The 15,443-nt window shown below is 44.4% G+C and overlaps 1 protein-coding gene across 1 annotated transcript in view; it reads left to right on the top strand.

Annotated features, from left to right (window-relative positions):
* Positions 1 to 6,015: 6,015 nt before the first annotated feature.
* Positions 6,016 to 15,443, top strand: part of LOC120055437 (piezo-type mechanosensitive ion channel component 2-like) — a 198,147-nt gene continuing 188,719 nt past the window's right edge. The window contains exons 1-5 of the mRNA XM_039003300.1: positions 6,016 to 6,091; positions 6,743 to 6,876; positions 6,925 to 7,212; positions 7,716 to 7,811; positions 8,544 to 8,639. Of these exons, the coding sequence (XP_038859228.1) occupies positions 6,016 to 6,091; positions 6,743 to 6,876; positions 6,925 to 7,212; positions 7,716 to 7,811; positions 8,544 to 8,639 (690 nt within the window). The remainder of the gene's footprint in view (positions 6,092 to 6,742; positions 6,877 to 6,924; positions 7,213 to 7,715; positions 7,812 to 8,543; positions 8,640 to 15,443) is intronic.

Genomic DNA, 15,443 nt, shown 5'->3' with positions numbered 1-15,443 from the left:
TGAAAAGACCCCTGGTGGCATGCATGGTGGGGTAAGTGTGTGTGTGCCAGAGCTGTGTGTAAGTTCACAACGCAAACGATTTGAAATTTCCCAACACATTGATGTTTTCTTATCAAAACAAGAAGTGATGCAATCAGTCTCTCCTCGACTGTCCAGGAGAGACTGACATGCGTATTTGTTTCTATAAGTGCTGTTATCCTCAGGTACGGTATCTCAGATCCCTATTAATGTGTTTTAAAAGCTTTAATTGTATTACCCTGTGCATTAATAACCTGTGTGAGAATAGCATTTCCTACGATGAGCAAACAGTTTCAATAATGTATGTCTTTCTGGGCTTTCTCATATATTAGCCCATACAGCAGTGTATTAGTCCAAGTCCCGTAGGCACAGCTGGACACTGTAAAGGTAATGTCTGTCTGTATGGGCAAAACCCAGCCTCATCGTGGCACTAAAGACGGACAGACAAGGATAATGTATTAGGGAAATAGGATGTTGTTGATGTTACTCATCATCCAGGGGGTAATAGGAGAAATGCTTCCTGAAACACTTTGAGATTAGGTAAACAAACAAATGAACAATTCTCCTGGATGGCAGAGTAATATTGAAGGATATGGAAGGTGATTTATAGGTAATTTAATATGCTATGATACTAAAGGACATTACTTAACAAACAAAACCGTGCATCATCAATCCATTTTATTTTCTTCAATTTACAATTTAACAAAGGTTAAAGGGTAGTCTATCTAAAACTGAGCTGGAATATACAGTACCAGTCAAAAGTCTGGACACACCTAATCCTTCCAGGGTTTCTCTTTATTTTTACTGTTTTCTACATTGTAGAATAATAGTGAAGATATCAAAACTATGAAACAACACATATGGAATCATGTAGTAACCAACAAAGTGTGGTGCAGCGGTCTAAGGCACTTCATGTCAGTGCTAGAGGCGTCACTACAGACCCTGGTTTGATTCCAGGCTGTATCACAACCGGCCGTGATTGGGAGTCCTTATAGGGAGGTGCACAATTGGCCCAGCGCCGTCAGGGTTTGGCCGGAGTAGGCCGTCATTGTAAATAAGAATTGTTCTTAACTGGCTTTACTGGTTAAATAAAAATATATATATTTGAGATTTTTCAAAGTAGCCACCATTTGCCTTCATGACAGCTTTGCACACTCTTGGCATTCTCTAAACCATCTTCATGAGGTAGTCACCTGGAATGCATTTTAATTATAAGGTGTGCCTTGTAAAAGTTAATTTCTTTCCTTCTTAATGTGTTTGAGCCAATCAGTTGTGTTGTGACAAGGTAGGAGTGGTATACAGAAGATAGCCCTATTTGGTAAAAGACCAAGGCCATACTATGGCAAGAAAAGCTCAAATAAGCAAAGAGAAATGACAGTTCCTCATTACTTTAAGACATGAAGGTCAGTCAATCTGGAACATTTCAAGAACTTTGAACGTTTCTTCAAGTGCAGTCACAAAAAACATCAAGCGCTATGATGAAACTGCCTCTCATGAGGACCGCCACAGGAAAGGAAGACCCAGAGTTACCTCTGCTGCAGAGGGTAAGTTCATTGGAGTTACCAGCCTCAGAAATTGCAGCCCAAATAAATTCTTCACAGTTCAAGGGAGACATCTCAACATCAACTGTTCAGAAGAGACTGCGTGAATCAGGCCTTCATGGTCGAACTGCTGCAAAGAAATCACTACTTAAGGACACCAATAAGAAGAGACTTGCTTGGGCCAAGAAACATGAGCAATGGACATTAGACTGGTGGAAATCTGTCCTTTGGTCTGATGAGTCCAAATTAGAGATGTATGGTTCCAAATATGCCATCCCATCTGGTTTGAGCTTAGTGGGACTATCATTTGTTTTTCAACAGGACAATGACCCAACACACCTCCAGGCTGTGTAAGGGCTATTTGACCAAAAAGGAGAGTGATGGAGTGCTGCATCAGATGACCTGGCCTCCACAATCACCCGACCTCAACCCAATTGAGATGGTTTGGGGGAAGTTGGACCGCAGAGTGAAGGAAAAGCAGCCAAATATGTTGGAACTCCTTCAAGACTGTTGGGAAAGCATTCCAGGTGAAGCTGGTTGAGAGAATGCCAAGCGTGTTCAAAGCTGTCATCAATGCAAAGGGTGGCTACCTTGAAGAATCTAAAATCTAAAATATAATTTGATTTGTTTAACACTTTTTTGGTTACTATATGATTCCATATGTGTTATTTCATAGTTTTGATGTCGTCACTATTATTCTAAAATGTAGAAAACAGTAAAAAAAAATAAAGAAAAACCCTTGAATGAGTAGGTGTGTCCGAACTTTTGACTGGCACTGTAAGTCTCCAGTAAAGTGATTGTACAAACAAAATGTGTTGTGTTGTGTGATATTGTTGAGATTCAAAGTCTCAAATCAGATGTTGCCCTCCTTATAGTTTATTGATCATAGCACTACGTTCAATGTTCCAAAAAACATATACCTGACGGTAGAAGGTTCTGTTCTGAGATCCAAACATGTTTTCAGTCGACAACCACAGAAGAGAAACACTGTAAAGACCACAGGCCGCAGTAGGATACACACATAAACACACGGACAGGAGTAGCATACAAAAAGCCACTTAAATAGACGTTGCGTGTGGATATTGAACAACAAACATGGTGTGGATTTCACACGGAGTCATTGGTCTGCAGGAATGTGTTGTGGTGATTCTGTTTGGACTTGTTTCTGAAATTAAATACATGTTTTCTTTGAAACCAAAACACAAAACAAACGTGTGGTAAATTGTGAATATGATATCCTAGCTGAATCCACCTGCTGAAACACATCTTTACAAATCCATTCCCTCTTTTCTATGTATAGAATTTACCTGCGGTGCACAAACCAGCTTTTTAGGTGCATTACCTCAATCCTAATTCACTTTTCTTTACAGGAAGGACATAAAGACACTGTACATTTCTCTCCACTTCACTATTAAACAAATCAAAAGTACGGTATATATTATGTTGTTTAAAAGTTAGAAAGACAACCCCAAATGATTTGTCTTGTTGAACCATAACAACACAGTGACCCATGAAGATAGTCCGACAGCCATCACATGCAGAAGACTAATCAGGGTCAAGAAATACTGTACAGTTTTACAGGTAGACGACAGGTGGACTACAGGTAGACGGCAGGTAGACGACAGGTGGACTACAGGTAGACTACAGGTAGACGACAGGTGGACTACAGGTAGACTACAGGTAGACGACAGGTGGACTACAGGTAGACTACAGGTAGACGACAGGTGGACTACAGGTAGACTACAGGTAGACGACAGGTGGACTACAGGTAGACTACAGGTAGACGACAGGTGGACTACAGGTAGACGACAGGTAGACGACAGGTGGACTACAGGTAGACTACAGGTAGACGACAGGTGGACTACAGGTAGACGACAGGTAGACGACAGGTGGACTACAGGTAGACTACAGGTAGACGACAGGTGGACTACAGGTAGACTACAGGTAGACGACAGGTGGACTACAGGTAGACTACAGGTAGACGACAGGTGGACTACAGGTAGACTACAGGTAGACGACAGGTGGACGACAGGTGGACGACAGGTGGACTACAGGTGGACTACAGGTAGACTACAGGTAGACGACAGGTAGACGACAGGTGGACTACAGGTGGACTACAGGTAGACTACAGGTAGACGACAGGTGGACTACAGGTAGACTACAGGTAGACTACAGGTAGACGACAGGTGGACTACAGGTAGACTACAGGTAGACGACAGGTGGACTACAGGTAGACTACAGGTAGACGACAGGTGGACTACAGGTAGACTACAGGTAGACTACAGGTAGACGACAGGTGGACTACAGGTAGACGACAGGTGGACTACAGGTAGACTACAGGTAGACGACAGGTGGACTACAGGTAGACTACAGGTAGACGACAGGTGGACTACAGGTAGACTACAGGTAGACGACAGGTGGACTACAGGTAGACGACAGGTGGACTACAGGTAGACTACAGGTAGACGACAGGTGGACTACAGGTAGACGACAGGTGGACTACAGGTAGACTACAGGTGGACGACAGGTGGACTACAGGTAGACTACAGGTAGACGACAGGTGGACTACAGGTAGATGACAGGTAGACGACAGGTGGACTACAGGTAGACTACAGGTAGACGACAGGTGGACTACAGGTAGACGACAGGTAGACGACAGGTGGACTACAGGTAGACTACAGGTAGACGACAGGTGGACTACAGGTAGACTACAGGTAGACGACAGGTGGACTACAGGTAGACTACAGGTAGACGACAGGTGGACTACAGGTAGACGACAGGTAGACGACAGGTGGACTACAGGTAGACTACAGGTAGACGACAGGTGGACTACAGGTAGACGACAGGTAGACGACAGGTGGACTACAGGTAGACTACAGGTAGACGACAGGTGGACTACAGGTAGACTACAGGTAGACGACAGGTGGACTACAGGTAGACTACAGGTAGACGACAGGTGGACTACAGGTAGACTACAGGTAGACGACAGGTGGACTACAGGTAGACTACAGGTAGACGACAGGTGGACGACAGGTGGACGACAGGTGGACTACAGGTGGACTACAGGTAGACTACAGGTAGACGACAGGTAGACTACAGGTGGACTACAGGTGGACTACAGGTGGACTACAGGTGGACTACAGGTAGACGACAGGTAGACGACAGGTGGACTACAGGTAGACTACAGGTAGACTACAGGTAGACGACAGGTGGACTACAGGTAGACGACAGGTGGACTACAGGTAGACTACAGGTAGACGACAGGTGGACTACAGGTAGACTACAGGTAGACGACAGGTGGACTACAGGTAGACTACAGGTAGATGACAGGTGGACTACAGGTAGACTACAGGTAGACGACAGGTGGACTACAGGTAGACTACAGGTAGACGACAGGTGGACTACAGGTAGACTACAGGTAGACGACAGGTGGACTACAGGTAGACTACTTCAGGTTTCATTTCAACTCTAACATTAAGTCTCAGTAGAGCTTCTCTATATTGTCTTACTTTGATGTGTGTAGTAAAGGAGAGCCAGAGAATGTTCCATATATCCACCGTCTTCCTAGAACGTCCTATACAGGCTACTTAAAACTGCTCTGTCCATTTGGTTCATGAACTTATCAATACCCTCCCTCCCTCCCTCCCTCCCTCCCTCCCTCCCTCCCTCCCTCCCTCCCTCCCTCCCTCCCTCTCAAGGAATGGATGAATAATGTATCAAAGACAAGTGGCCGATATCTATCCATCTATGTGAGGGACTGAAGTTTCTGAGGTTTGCTCTTTAGACTAGTATGGGAACAAATCGATGGACGACTTCTGTGTAGTATATATTGATCTGTTGGACAGAGGCCCTAAGGCACCATGTTGCTTGCTGGCTCTGTGTAGTATATATTGATGCGTTGGACAGAGGCCCTAAGGCACCGTGTTGCTTGCTGGCTCTGTGTAGTATATATTGATCCGTTGGACAGAGGCCCTAAGGCACCATGTTGCTTGCTGGCTCTGTGTAGTATATATTGATGCGTTGGACAGAGGCCCTAAGGCACCGTGTTGCTTGCTGACTCTGTGTAGTATATATCGATGCGTTGGACAGAGGCCCTAAGGCACCGTGTTGCTTGCCGGCTCTTTGTAGTATATATTGATCCGTTGGACAGAGGCCCTAAGGCACCGTGTTGCTTGCTGGCTCTGTGTAGTATATATTGATCCGTTGGACAGAGGCCCTAAGGCACCGTGTTGCTTGCTGGCTCTGTGTAGTATATATTGATCTGTTGGACAGAGGCCCTAAGGCACCGTGTTGCTTGCTGACTCTGTGTAGTATATATTGATCCGTTGGACAGAGGCCCTAAGGCACCGTGTTGCTTGCTGGCTCTTTGTTACTTGCTGAACAACATCTTTTGGGGCCCCTGTCCAAAAATGTTCAGCCTGGTCCCAGACCTGTTTATGTTGTCTTGCCAACTCCAATGGCCGTATACAGCACAAACAGATCTGGAACCAGGCTAAACCTGGTAACCCCTAGTAACATCCAGGCTAAACCTGGTAACCCCTAGTAACGTCCAGAATCAGATCTGGAACCAGGCTAAACCTGGTAACCCCTAATAACATCCAGGCTAAACCTGGTAACCCCTAGGAACATCCAGGCTAAACCTGGTAACCCCTAGTAACGTCCAGAATCAGATCTGGAACCAGGCTAAACCTGGTAACCCCTAGTAACATCCAGGCTAAACCTGGTAACCCCTAGTAACGTCCAGAATCAGATCTGGAACCAGGCTAAACCTGGTAACCCCTAGTAACATCCAGGCTAAACCTGGTAACCCCTAGTAACGTCCAGAATCAGATCTGGAACCAGGCTAAACCTGGTAACCCCTAGTAACATCCAAGCTACACCTGGTAACCCCTAGTAACGTCCAGAATCAGATCTGGAACCAGGCTAAACCTGGTAACCCCTAGTAACGTCCAGGCTAAACCTGGTAACCCCTAGTAACGTCCAGAATCAGATCTGGAACCAGGCTAAACCTGGTAACCCCTAGTAACATCCAGAATCAGATCTGGAACCAGGCTAAACCTGGTAACCCCTAGTAACATCCAGAATCAGATCTGGAACCAGGCTAAACCTGGTAACCCCTAGTAACATTCAGGCTAAACCTGGTAACCCCTAGTAACATCCAGGCTAAACCTGGTAACCCCTAGTATCCCTGATCAAGTTGCTTCTCACCTCCCTGATCAAGGTGCTTCTCTCCTCCCTGATCAAGGTGCCTCTCACCTTCCTGATCAAGGTGCTTCTCACCTTCCTGATCAAGGTGCTTCTGGCCTCCCTGATCAAGGTGCTTCTCACCTCCCTGATCAAGGTGCTTCTCACCTCCCTGATCAAGGTTCTTCTCACCTTCCTGTACAAGGTGCTTCTGGCCTCCCTGATCAAGGTGCTTCTCACCTCCCTGATCAAGGTTCTTCTCACCTTCCTGTACAAGGTGCTTCTGGCCTCCCTGATCAAGGTCCTTCTCTCCTCCCTGATCAAGGTGCCTCTCACCTTCCTGATCAAGGTGCTTCTCACCTTCCTGATCAAGGTGCTTCTGGCCTCCCTGATCAAGGTGCTTCTCACCTCCCTGATCAAGGTTCTTCTCACCTTCCTGTACAAGGTGCTTCTGGCCTCCCTGATCAAGGTCCTTCTCTCCTCCCTGATCAAGGTGCTTCTCACCTCCCTGATCAAGGTGCTTCTCTCCTCCCTGATCAAGGTGCTTCTCACCTCCCTGATCAAGGTGCTTCGCCTCCCTGATCAAGGTGCTTCGCCTCCCTGATCAAGGTGCTTCTCGCCTCCCTGATCAAGGTGCCTCCCTGATCAAGGTGCTTCTCGCCTCCCTGATCAAGGTGCCTCCCTGATCAAGGTGCTTCTCACCTCCCTGATCAAGGTGCTTCTCGCCTCCCTGATCAAGGTGCCTCCCTGATCAAGGTGCTTCTCACCTTCCTGATCAAGGTGCTTCTTGCCTCCCTGATCAAGGTGCTTCTGGCCTCCCTGATCAAGGTGCTTCTGGCCTCCCTGATCAAGGTGCTTCTGGCCTCCCTGATCAAGGTGCTTCTGGCCTCCCTGATCAAGGTGCTTCTGGCCTCCCTGATCAAGGTGCTTCTGGCCTCCCTGATCAAGGTGCTTCTTGCCTCCCTGATCAAGGTGCTTCTCACCTTCCTGATCAAGGTGCTTCTTGCCTCCCTGATCAAGGTGCTTCTCACCTTCCTGATCAAGGTGCTTCTTGCCTCCCTGATCAAGGTGCTTCTCTCCTCCCTGATCAAGGTGCTTCTGGCCTCCCTGATCAAGGTGCTTCCCACCTCCCTGATCAAGGTGCTTCTCTCCTCCCTGATCAAGGTGCTTTTCGCCTCCCTGATCAAGGTGCTTCTCGCCTCCCTGATCAAGGTGCTTCTCTCCTCCCTGATCAAGGTGTTCCTCTCCTCCCTGATCAAGGTGCTTCTGGCCTCCCTGATCAAGGTGCTTCTCTCTCCTCCCTGATCAAGGTGTTCCTCACCTCCCTGATCAAGGTGCTTCTCGCCTCCCTGATCAAGGTGCTTCTCTCCTCCCTGATCAAGGTGTTCCTCTCCTCCCTGATCAAGGTGCTTCTCTCCTCCCTGATCAAGGTGCTTCTCTCCTCCCTGATCAAGGTGCCTGCCTGATCAAGGTGCTTCTCACCTCCCTGATCAAGGTGCTTCTCACCTCCCTGATCAAGGTGCTTCTCGCCTCCCTGATCAAGGTGCTTCTCTCCTCCCTGATCAAGGTGCTTCTCTCCTCCCTGATCAAGGTGCCTCCCTGATCAAGGTGCTTCTGGCCTCCCTGATCAAGGTGCTTCTCTCCTCCCTGATCAAGGTGCTTCTCGCCTCCCTGATCAAGGTGCTTCTCTCCTCCCTGATCAAGGTGCTTCTGGCCTCCCTGATCAAGGTGCTTCTCGCCTCCCTGATCAAGGTGCTTCTCGCCTCCCTGATCAAGGTGCTTCTGGCCTCCCTGATCAAGGTGCTTCTCACCTTCCTGATCAAGGTGCTTCTGGCCTCCCTGATCAAGGTGCTTCTCACCTTCCTGATCAAGGTGCTTCTGGCCTCCCTGATCAAGGTGTTCCTCTCCTCCCTGATCAAGGTGTTCCTCTCCTCCCTGATCAAGGTGCTTCTCGCCTCCCTGATCAAGGTGCTTCTCACCTCCCCGATCAAGGTGTTCCTCTCCTCCCTGATCAAGGTCCTCCTCTCCTCCCTGATCAAGGTGCTTCTCTCCTCCCTGATCAAGGTCCTCCTCTCCTCCCTGATCAAGGTGCTTCTCTCCTCCCTGATCAAGGTGCTTCTCTCCTCCCTGATCAAGGTGCTTCTCTCTCCTCCCTGATCAAGGTGCTCCTCTCCTCCCTGATCAAGGTGCTTCTCTCCTCCCTGATCAAGGTGCTTCTCTCCTCCCTGATCAAGGTGCTTCTCGCCTCCCTGATCAAGGTGCTTCTCTCCTCCCTGATCAAGGTGCTTCTCTCCTCCCTGATCAAGGTGCTTCTCTCCTCCCTGATCAAGGTGCTTCTCTCCTCCCTGATCAAGGTGCTTCTCTCCTCCCTGATCAAGGTGCTCCTCTCCTCCCTGATCAAGGTCCTTCTCGCCTCCCTGATCAAGGTGCTTCTCACCTCCCTGATCAAGGTGCTTCTCTCCTCCCTGATCAAGGTGCTTCTCTCCTCCCTGATCAAGGTTCTCCTCTCCTCCCTGATCAAGGTCCTCCTCTCCTCCCTGATCAAGGTGCTTCTCTCCTCCCTGATCAAGGTTCTCCTCTCCTCCCTGATCAAGGTGCTCCTCGCCTCGCAGAGTTGTAGTTCTTTACTCAAACTGCTGCGCCCGGCACCTACTACCATACCCCGTTCAAAGGCCCTTAAATATTTTGTCTTGTCCATTCACCCCCCTAGCCACATACACAAAAGTTTTCATTTGGATACTTTTTGGCTCCTTTAAAAGAGCCCAGATGACCTCCTACCTTTCCTAGTTGCATCATCACCCATGAGTATTCCTTTCCTAGTTGCATCATCACCCATGAGTATTCCTTTCCTAGTTGCATCATCACCCATGAGTATTCCTTTCCTAGTTGCATCATCACCCATGAGTATTCCTTTCCTAGTTGCATCATCACCCATGAGTATTCCTTTCCTAGTTGCATCATCACCCATGAGTATTCCTTTCCTAGTTGCATCATCACCCATGAGTATTCCTTTCCTAGTTGCATCATCACCCATGAGTATTCCTTTCCTAGTTGCATCATCACCCATGAGTATTCCTTTCCTAGTTGCATCATCACCCATGAGTATTCCTTTCCTAGTTGCATCATCACCCATGAGTATTCCTTTCCTAGTTGCATCATCACCCATGAGTATTCCTTTCCTAGTTGCATCATCACCCATGAGTATTCCTTTCCTAGTTGCATCATCACCCATGAGTATTCCTTTCCTAGTTGCATCATCACCCATGAGTATTCCTTTCCTAGTTGCATCATCACCCATGAGTATTCCTTTCCTAGTTGCATCATCACCCATGAGTATTCCTTTCCTAGTTGCATCATCACCCATGAGTATTCCTTTCCTAGTTGCATCATCACCCATGAGTATTCCTTTCCTAGTTGCATCATCACCCATGAGTATTCCTTTCCTAGTTGCATCATCACCCATGAGTATTCCTTTCCTAGTTGCATCATCACCCATGAGTATTCCTTTCCTAGTTGCATCATCACCCATGAGTATTCCTTTCCTAGTTGCATCATCACCCATGAGTATTCCTTTCCTAGTTGCATCATCACCCATGAGTATTCCTTTCCTAGTTGCATCATCACCCATGAGTATTCCTTTCCTAGTTGCATCATCACCCATGAGTATTCCTTTCCTAGTTGCATCATCACCCATGAGTATTCCTTTCCTAGTTGCATCATCACCCATGAGTATTCCTTTCCTAGTTGCATCATCACCCATGAGTATTCCTTTCCTAGTTGCATCATCACCCATGAGTATTCCAGGGCAAATCGCCTCGTTCTGAGGGGTTTTTTGTCCATTCTAGCGATTATATGTCAATGGCTTTCAAGGGTGATGATTATTTTGCTCTTAGTCGATGACCTAATGCACTAGCTATACTTTGGAGGAAACATCATGGATCATTTCCTTGTCAATAAAGATTATTAATACATATTGATGAACGCAACCAATTCATAATTGATCTGTTTTTTTTGTTTGTTTTTGTATTAGTATTTTTTTTTAACAACGTTTGCATTAATGTTGCATTAGAGTTATACCTTGGCAGTGGATGGATGCAAAATGGCAGCTGAGTAAATAAAAGATCAGGACGCCATATTAATTCTACGCTCGTAAATTCTCTTGACCTTTAAAGCCATTTAATGCAGTTTCTCTCTACACTATATTATTTTGAGCCAGGAATCAATTAAGTGTTTTGAAGTGTATGTCCTTTAGGCAGTATATACACCAACGTCAGGATGCATGCAATGTCGCCATGGAGACCTTCTAGGACCTTCCTTTAATAGCATCAGACAAGAAACAGACGGAGGAGCAAATCTTTATGGTTCGAGTAATCTATAATCTTTTGGGACCATTATGTGGACACACAGGTTGAAGCACCAACAGTTGGATTACTTATTTTTTTTTTATAAAGGCAAAAAAATATATACAGGAAATGTAGTGGTGGTCTGTAGTTGAGATGATTAAATATCCTCTGGGATTTAAAGTGTGTGTTTTTTTTGCCACAACACACAGTTTAACACTAACCACGTTTCTATCCACAGTTTTATGTGAGTAAAGTCACACTATATATATAAAAAAAAAAAAACGAAGACAGCTGTGATGGAAACAGGAAGTTTCAGTTTAATAAATGCCAACAAATAATTAGTTTGTTTGACTTGGTGGGGATCTTTTAGTGTCAGTAAAATGTATCATGCGGGAAATGGGCGGCGGAAACGCATTTATGCGCAAATATTGATATGCGCAAATATTTCAATAAATAACCATCCTATTGAAGTAAACTTGTAGTCAAGTGATGATGTGGTGTGTGATCCCCCCGTTATGACTTGGGAAACCATGCAGTTTATTAGGCTACAGAAGGTATCAAATTAGCGACAGATTCTCTCGCGAATATTCTAACATCGGCATAAAAACAATACGCCAATTTTTCCCAATTAGAGATGTGTTTCCATCAAATTGACTTGTGGAAGATAAAAGGCTGTGCGTGATGACATAATGCCCATAATTAAAACTTTTGCCGTTAAATTCCCATGTACGCTACGGAATAAAAAAAATACAAGTTAAATTGGTTTCCATCGCATTTTCAACTCAACTGGTGCTTCATGGAAAGTCCTCCGTTTCTTTTTGTGATAAGAGTAACCCACCATGGCTTGGCGCTGTTTACAGTCATTACGAGGGGAAGTGTCCCATCCCTCTGCTTAATTAACAAGGGACAAACCACTTACTCAGAGAAGCCTTCTGAGTGGCTGAAAGACCTGTCAATCACACGGTGGTCCTGCGGAGTTCCATTGAGGAACCACAGTCAACCCACAAGTCGGAAAGTTACATTTCACCAATGCGTCAAAATCTGGGACCGGTCAACTGAAGAGTGAACTATAGTCATAACTTCATCAACTAGAGTTACATTATAACGTTACCGCTTTCCACAACGGTTGTGATTTCTATGGTACTTCACTCTCCTTTAAAAATGATTAATTTTGCCGTAAAAGGTCGGCTTCACAGGACCGGATAACTTGACCGCGGTTTGGCGTGTATTCATCTGTAGCTCGTGCAGAACCCGTCTCTCGCACGCACCTGAGTCTGAGGACCGTTATGGAGTATTTTTACAAGCTCAACATGTCTTGAAAATGTAACATGTGCTTTTTCAACAGCATGAACAATTTCAAATAATTTTTTTTAATAAACAAAACAAGTGAAATTGCTGATGGTCAAGGTACAATTTCTCAATTTGGAATTATAGTTCGACAGGTTGTCGAGAAGAAAAACCGATGCTGATTTTACTGGGATTAGAAAAAGAGAGCAGGACTTTACTTTACCGGAACGGATGTCAGACACCCACCGTGCGTGAGACCATCCTCTCCCCGTTGACCTGGTGGTAAGACTGGCTACCCCAAAGCGATGGCGTCCGAGGTGGTCTGCGGGCTGATCTTCAGATTGCTTCTACCAATATGTTTAGTAACAGGTATGTTTTACACATGAAAAGGTACCGCATCTCTTTACGCATGAAAAGGTACCGCATCTCTTTACACATGAAAAGGTACCGCATCTCTTTACACATGAAAAGGTACCGCATCTCTTTACACATGAAAAGGTACCGCATCTCTTTACACATGAAAAGGTACCGCATCTCTTTACACATGAAAAGGTACCGCATCTCTTTACACATGAAAAGGTACCGCATCTCTTTGCGCATGAAAAGGTACCGCATCTCTTTACACATGAAAAGGTACCGCATCTCTTTACACATGAAAAGGTACCGCATCTCTTTACACATGAAAAGGTACCGCATCTCTTTGCGCATGAAAAATATACCGCATCTCTTGTGCACTGAATGTGCCATCCAAATAGCCATGAAAACAGTCGGGGGGAAAAGAAACTCACAGCCATTGCAGATGACAGACTACAATAATATACTAATCATGTATATTAGCCTAATAATAATAGTTATTATACTTTTATGAAGGAATTAAAATATCTTAAACATTTACAGAAGGCTAATCAAACGCCTGAGTGGTGTGTTGGGATTCTTGTTTTGCCACTAGTATACAGTTCTCTGTGATTTTGTACTAACCGTGTCTTTTACTGAAATCAATTTATTTATGGAAAAAAGCCTAAGATGTGCACATATTATTTCACACGGGTTGATTGTGCTTCTCGTGACCTTTCAGTCGTATTCCAAACCCTTCTGCTCCAAGTTAATATCTGAAATAGCACGGTTTGTTGATTAGCTGGTCAGGAAAATGTGTCTTATTCCATAAAGCGCTTCTCTTCCCATTCACTTCCTGTTTGTTACTGTCGCATTGCCTTTTCAGCTTTTTAGTTGGTCTAGCTTCTGAAAAAACTAATGCCTTCCTCTTAGGTGGTATTTAAAGTAGGCTACCTAAATGTGTTATAACAGATTTATTACCCGTTTGGTATTGTGTTATAACAGATTTATTACCCGTTTGGTATTGTGTTCTAACCGATTTATTACCCGTTTGGTATTGTGTTCTAACAGATTTATTACCCGTTTGGTATTGTGTTATAACAGATTTATTACCCGTTTGGTATTGTGTTATAACAGATTTATTACCCGTTTGGTATTGTGTTCTAACAGATTTATTACCCGTTTGGTATTGTGTTCTAACAGATTTATTACCCGTTTGGTATTGTGTTCTAACAGATTTATTACCCGTTTGGTATTGTGTTATAACAGATTTATTACCCGTTTGGTATTGTGTTCTAACAGATTTATTACCCGTTTGGTATTGTGTTATAACAGATTTATTACCCGTTTGGTATTGTGTTATAACAGATTTATTACCCGTTTGGTATTGTGTTCTAACAGATTTATTACCCGTTTGGTATTGTGTTCTAACAGATTTATTACCCGTTTGGTATTGTGTTATAACAGATTTATTACCCGTTTGGTATTGTGTTATAACAGATTTATTACCCGTTTGGTGTTGTGTTATAACAGATTTATTACCCGTTTGGTATTGTGTTCTAACAGATTTATTACCCGTTTGGTATTGTGTTCTAACAGATTTATTACCCGTTTGGTGTTGTGTTATAACAGATTTATTACCCGTTTGGTATTGTGTTCTAACAGATTTATTACCCGTTTGGTATTGTGTTCTAACAGATTTATTACCCGTTTGGTGTTGTGTTATAACAGATTTATTACCCGTTTGGTATTGTGTTATAACAGATTTATTACCCGTTTGGTATTGTGTTCTAACAGATTTATTACCCGTTTGGTGTTGTGTTATAACAGATTTATTACCCGTTTGGTATTGTGTTATAACAGATTTATTACCCATTTGGTATTGTGTTCTAACAGATTTATTACCCGTTTGGTATTGTGTTCTAACAGATTTATTACCCGTTTGGTATTGTGTTATAACAGATTTATTACCCGTTTGGTATTGTGTTATAACAGATTTATTACCCGTTTGGTGTTGTGTTATAACAGATTTATTGCCATGTTTTTGCTTAAAAACATCTTCATGGTGAGAGAAATGCAGATTAGAAGTCACAGCCAATACAGACCATCGTTCAGTTTCAAACACTTGAAGCGTAAACATGGATTATTTGTATTAGTTTATCACAAGTATAAATTGTATTCACACGTATGTCAAGTGATATGCCATGTCAGTCTTCAGCATTGCCTAGGGTGGTAATGTGGGTAGACAGGTGAACCAGTAACCGAAAGGTGTCTGGTCCAAGTCCCCGAGGCAAAAGACGATTTTCCATTCCAACCAAATGGACCATAACATATCTATCCTCTTCTACATTCCATTTCCTGTAAACACATTTGTCCTGCAGCTGAAGGTTTAACTGGCACCAGTTAATGTACACGTTCATATTAACACAACAGCTTTGTCTACTTATAGTGCATTGTCAAAACAGAGCTGGTCCTATTCACATCTTTTATACAGCTTCCAGTGACTCAGGTTGGCTGCTTGTGTGTTGCATTGTAGGTAGGCCAAGTCTGCTCTGTGTGTGTGTGTGTGTGTGTGTGTGTGTGTGTGTGTGTGTGTGTGTGTGTGTGTGTGTGTGTGTGTGTGTGTGTGTGTGTGTGTATTGTACTGTACAGCAAAAGTCTATACTGTGGTAGGCCACAATGGAAAACGATTAAGACATAACCACTAACAACTGTCCACTAGTACAATGTCTGTCTG

Source organism: Salvelinus namaycush, chromosome 11 (genome assembly GCF_016432855.1).
Source record: "Salvelinus namaycush isolate Seneca chromosome 11, SaNama_1.0, whole genome shotgun sequence".
In the NCBI taxonomy this organism is placed as follows: domain Eukaryota; kingdom Metazoa; phylum Chordata; class Actinopteri; order Salmoniformes; family Salmonidae; genus Salvelinus; species Salvelinus namaycush.
This window is presented reverse-complemented; position numbering and strand designations above follow the sequence as displayed.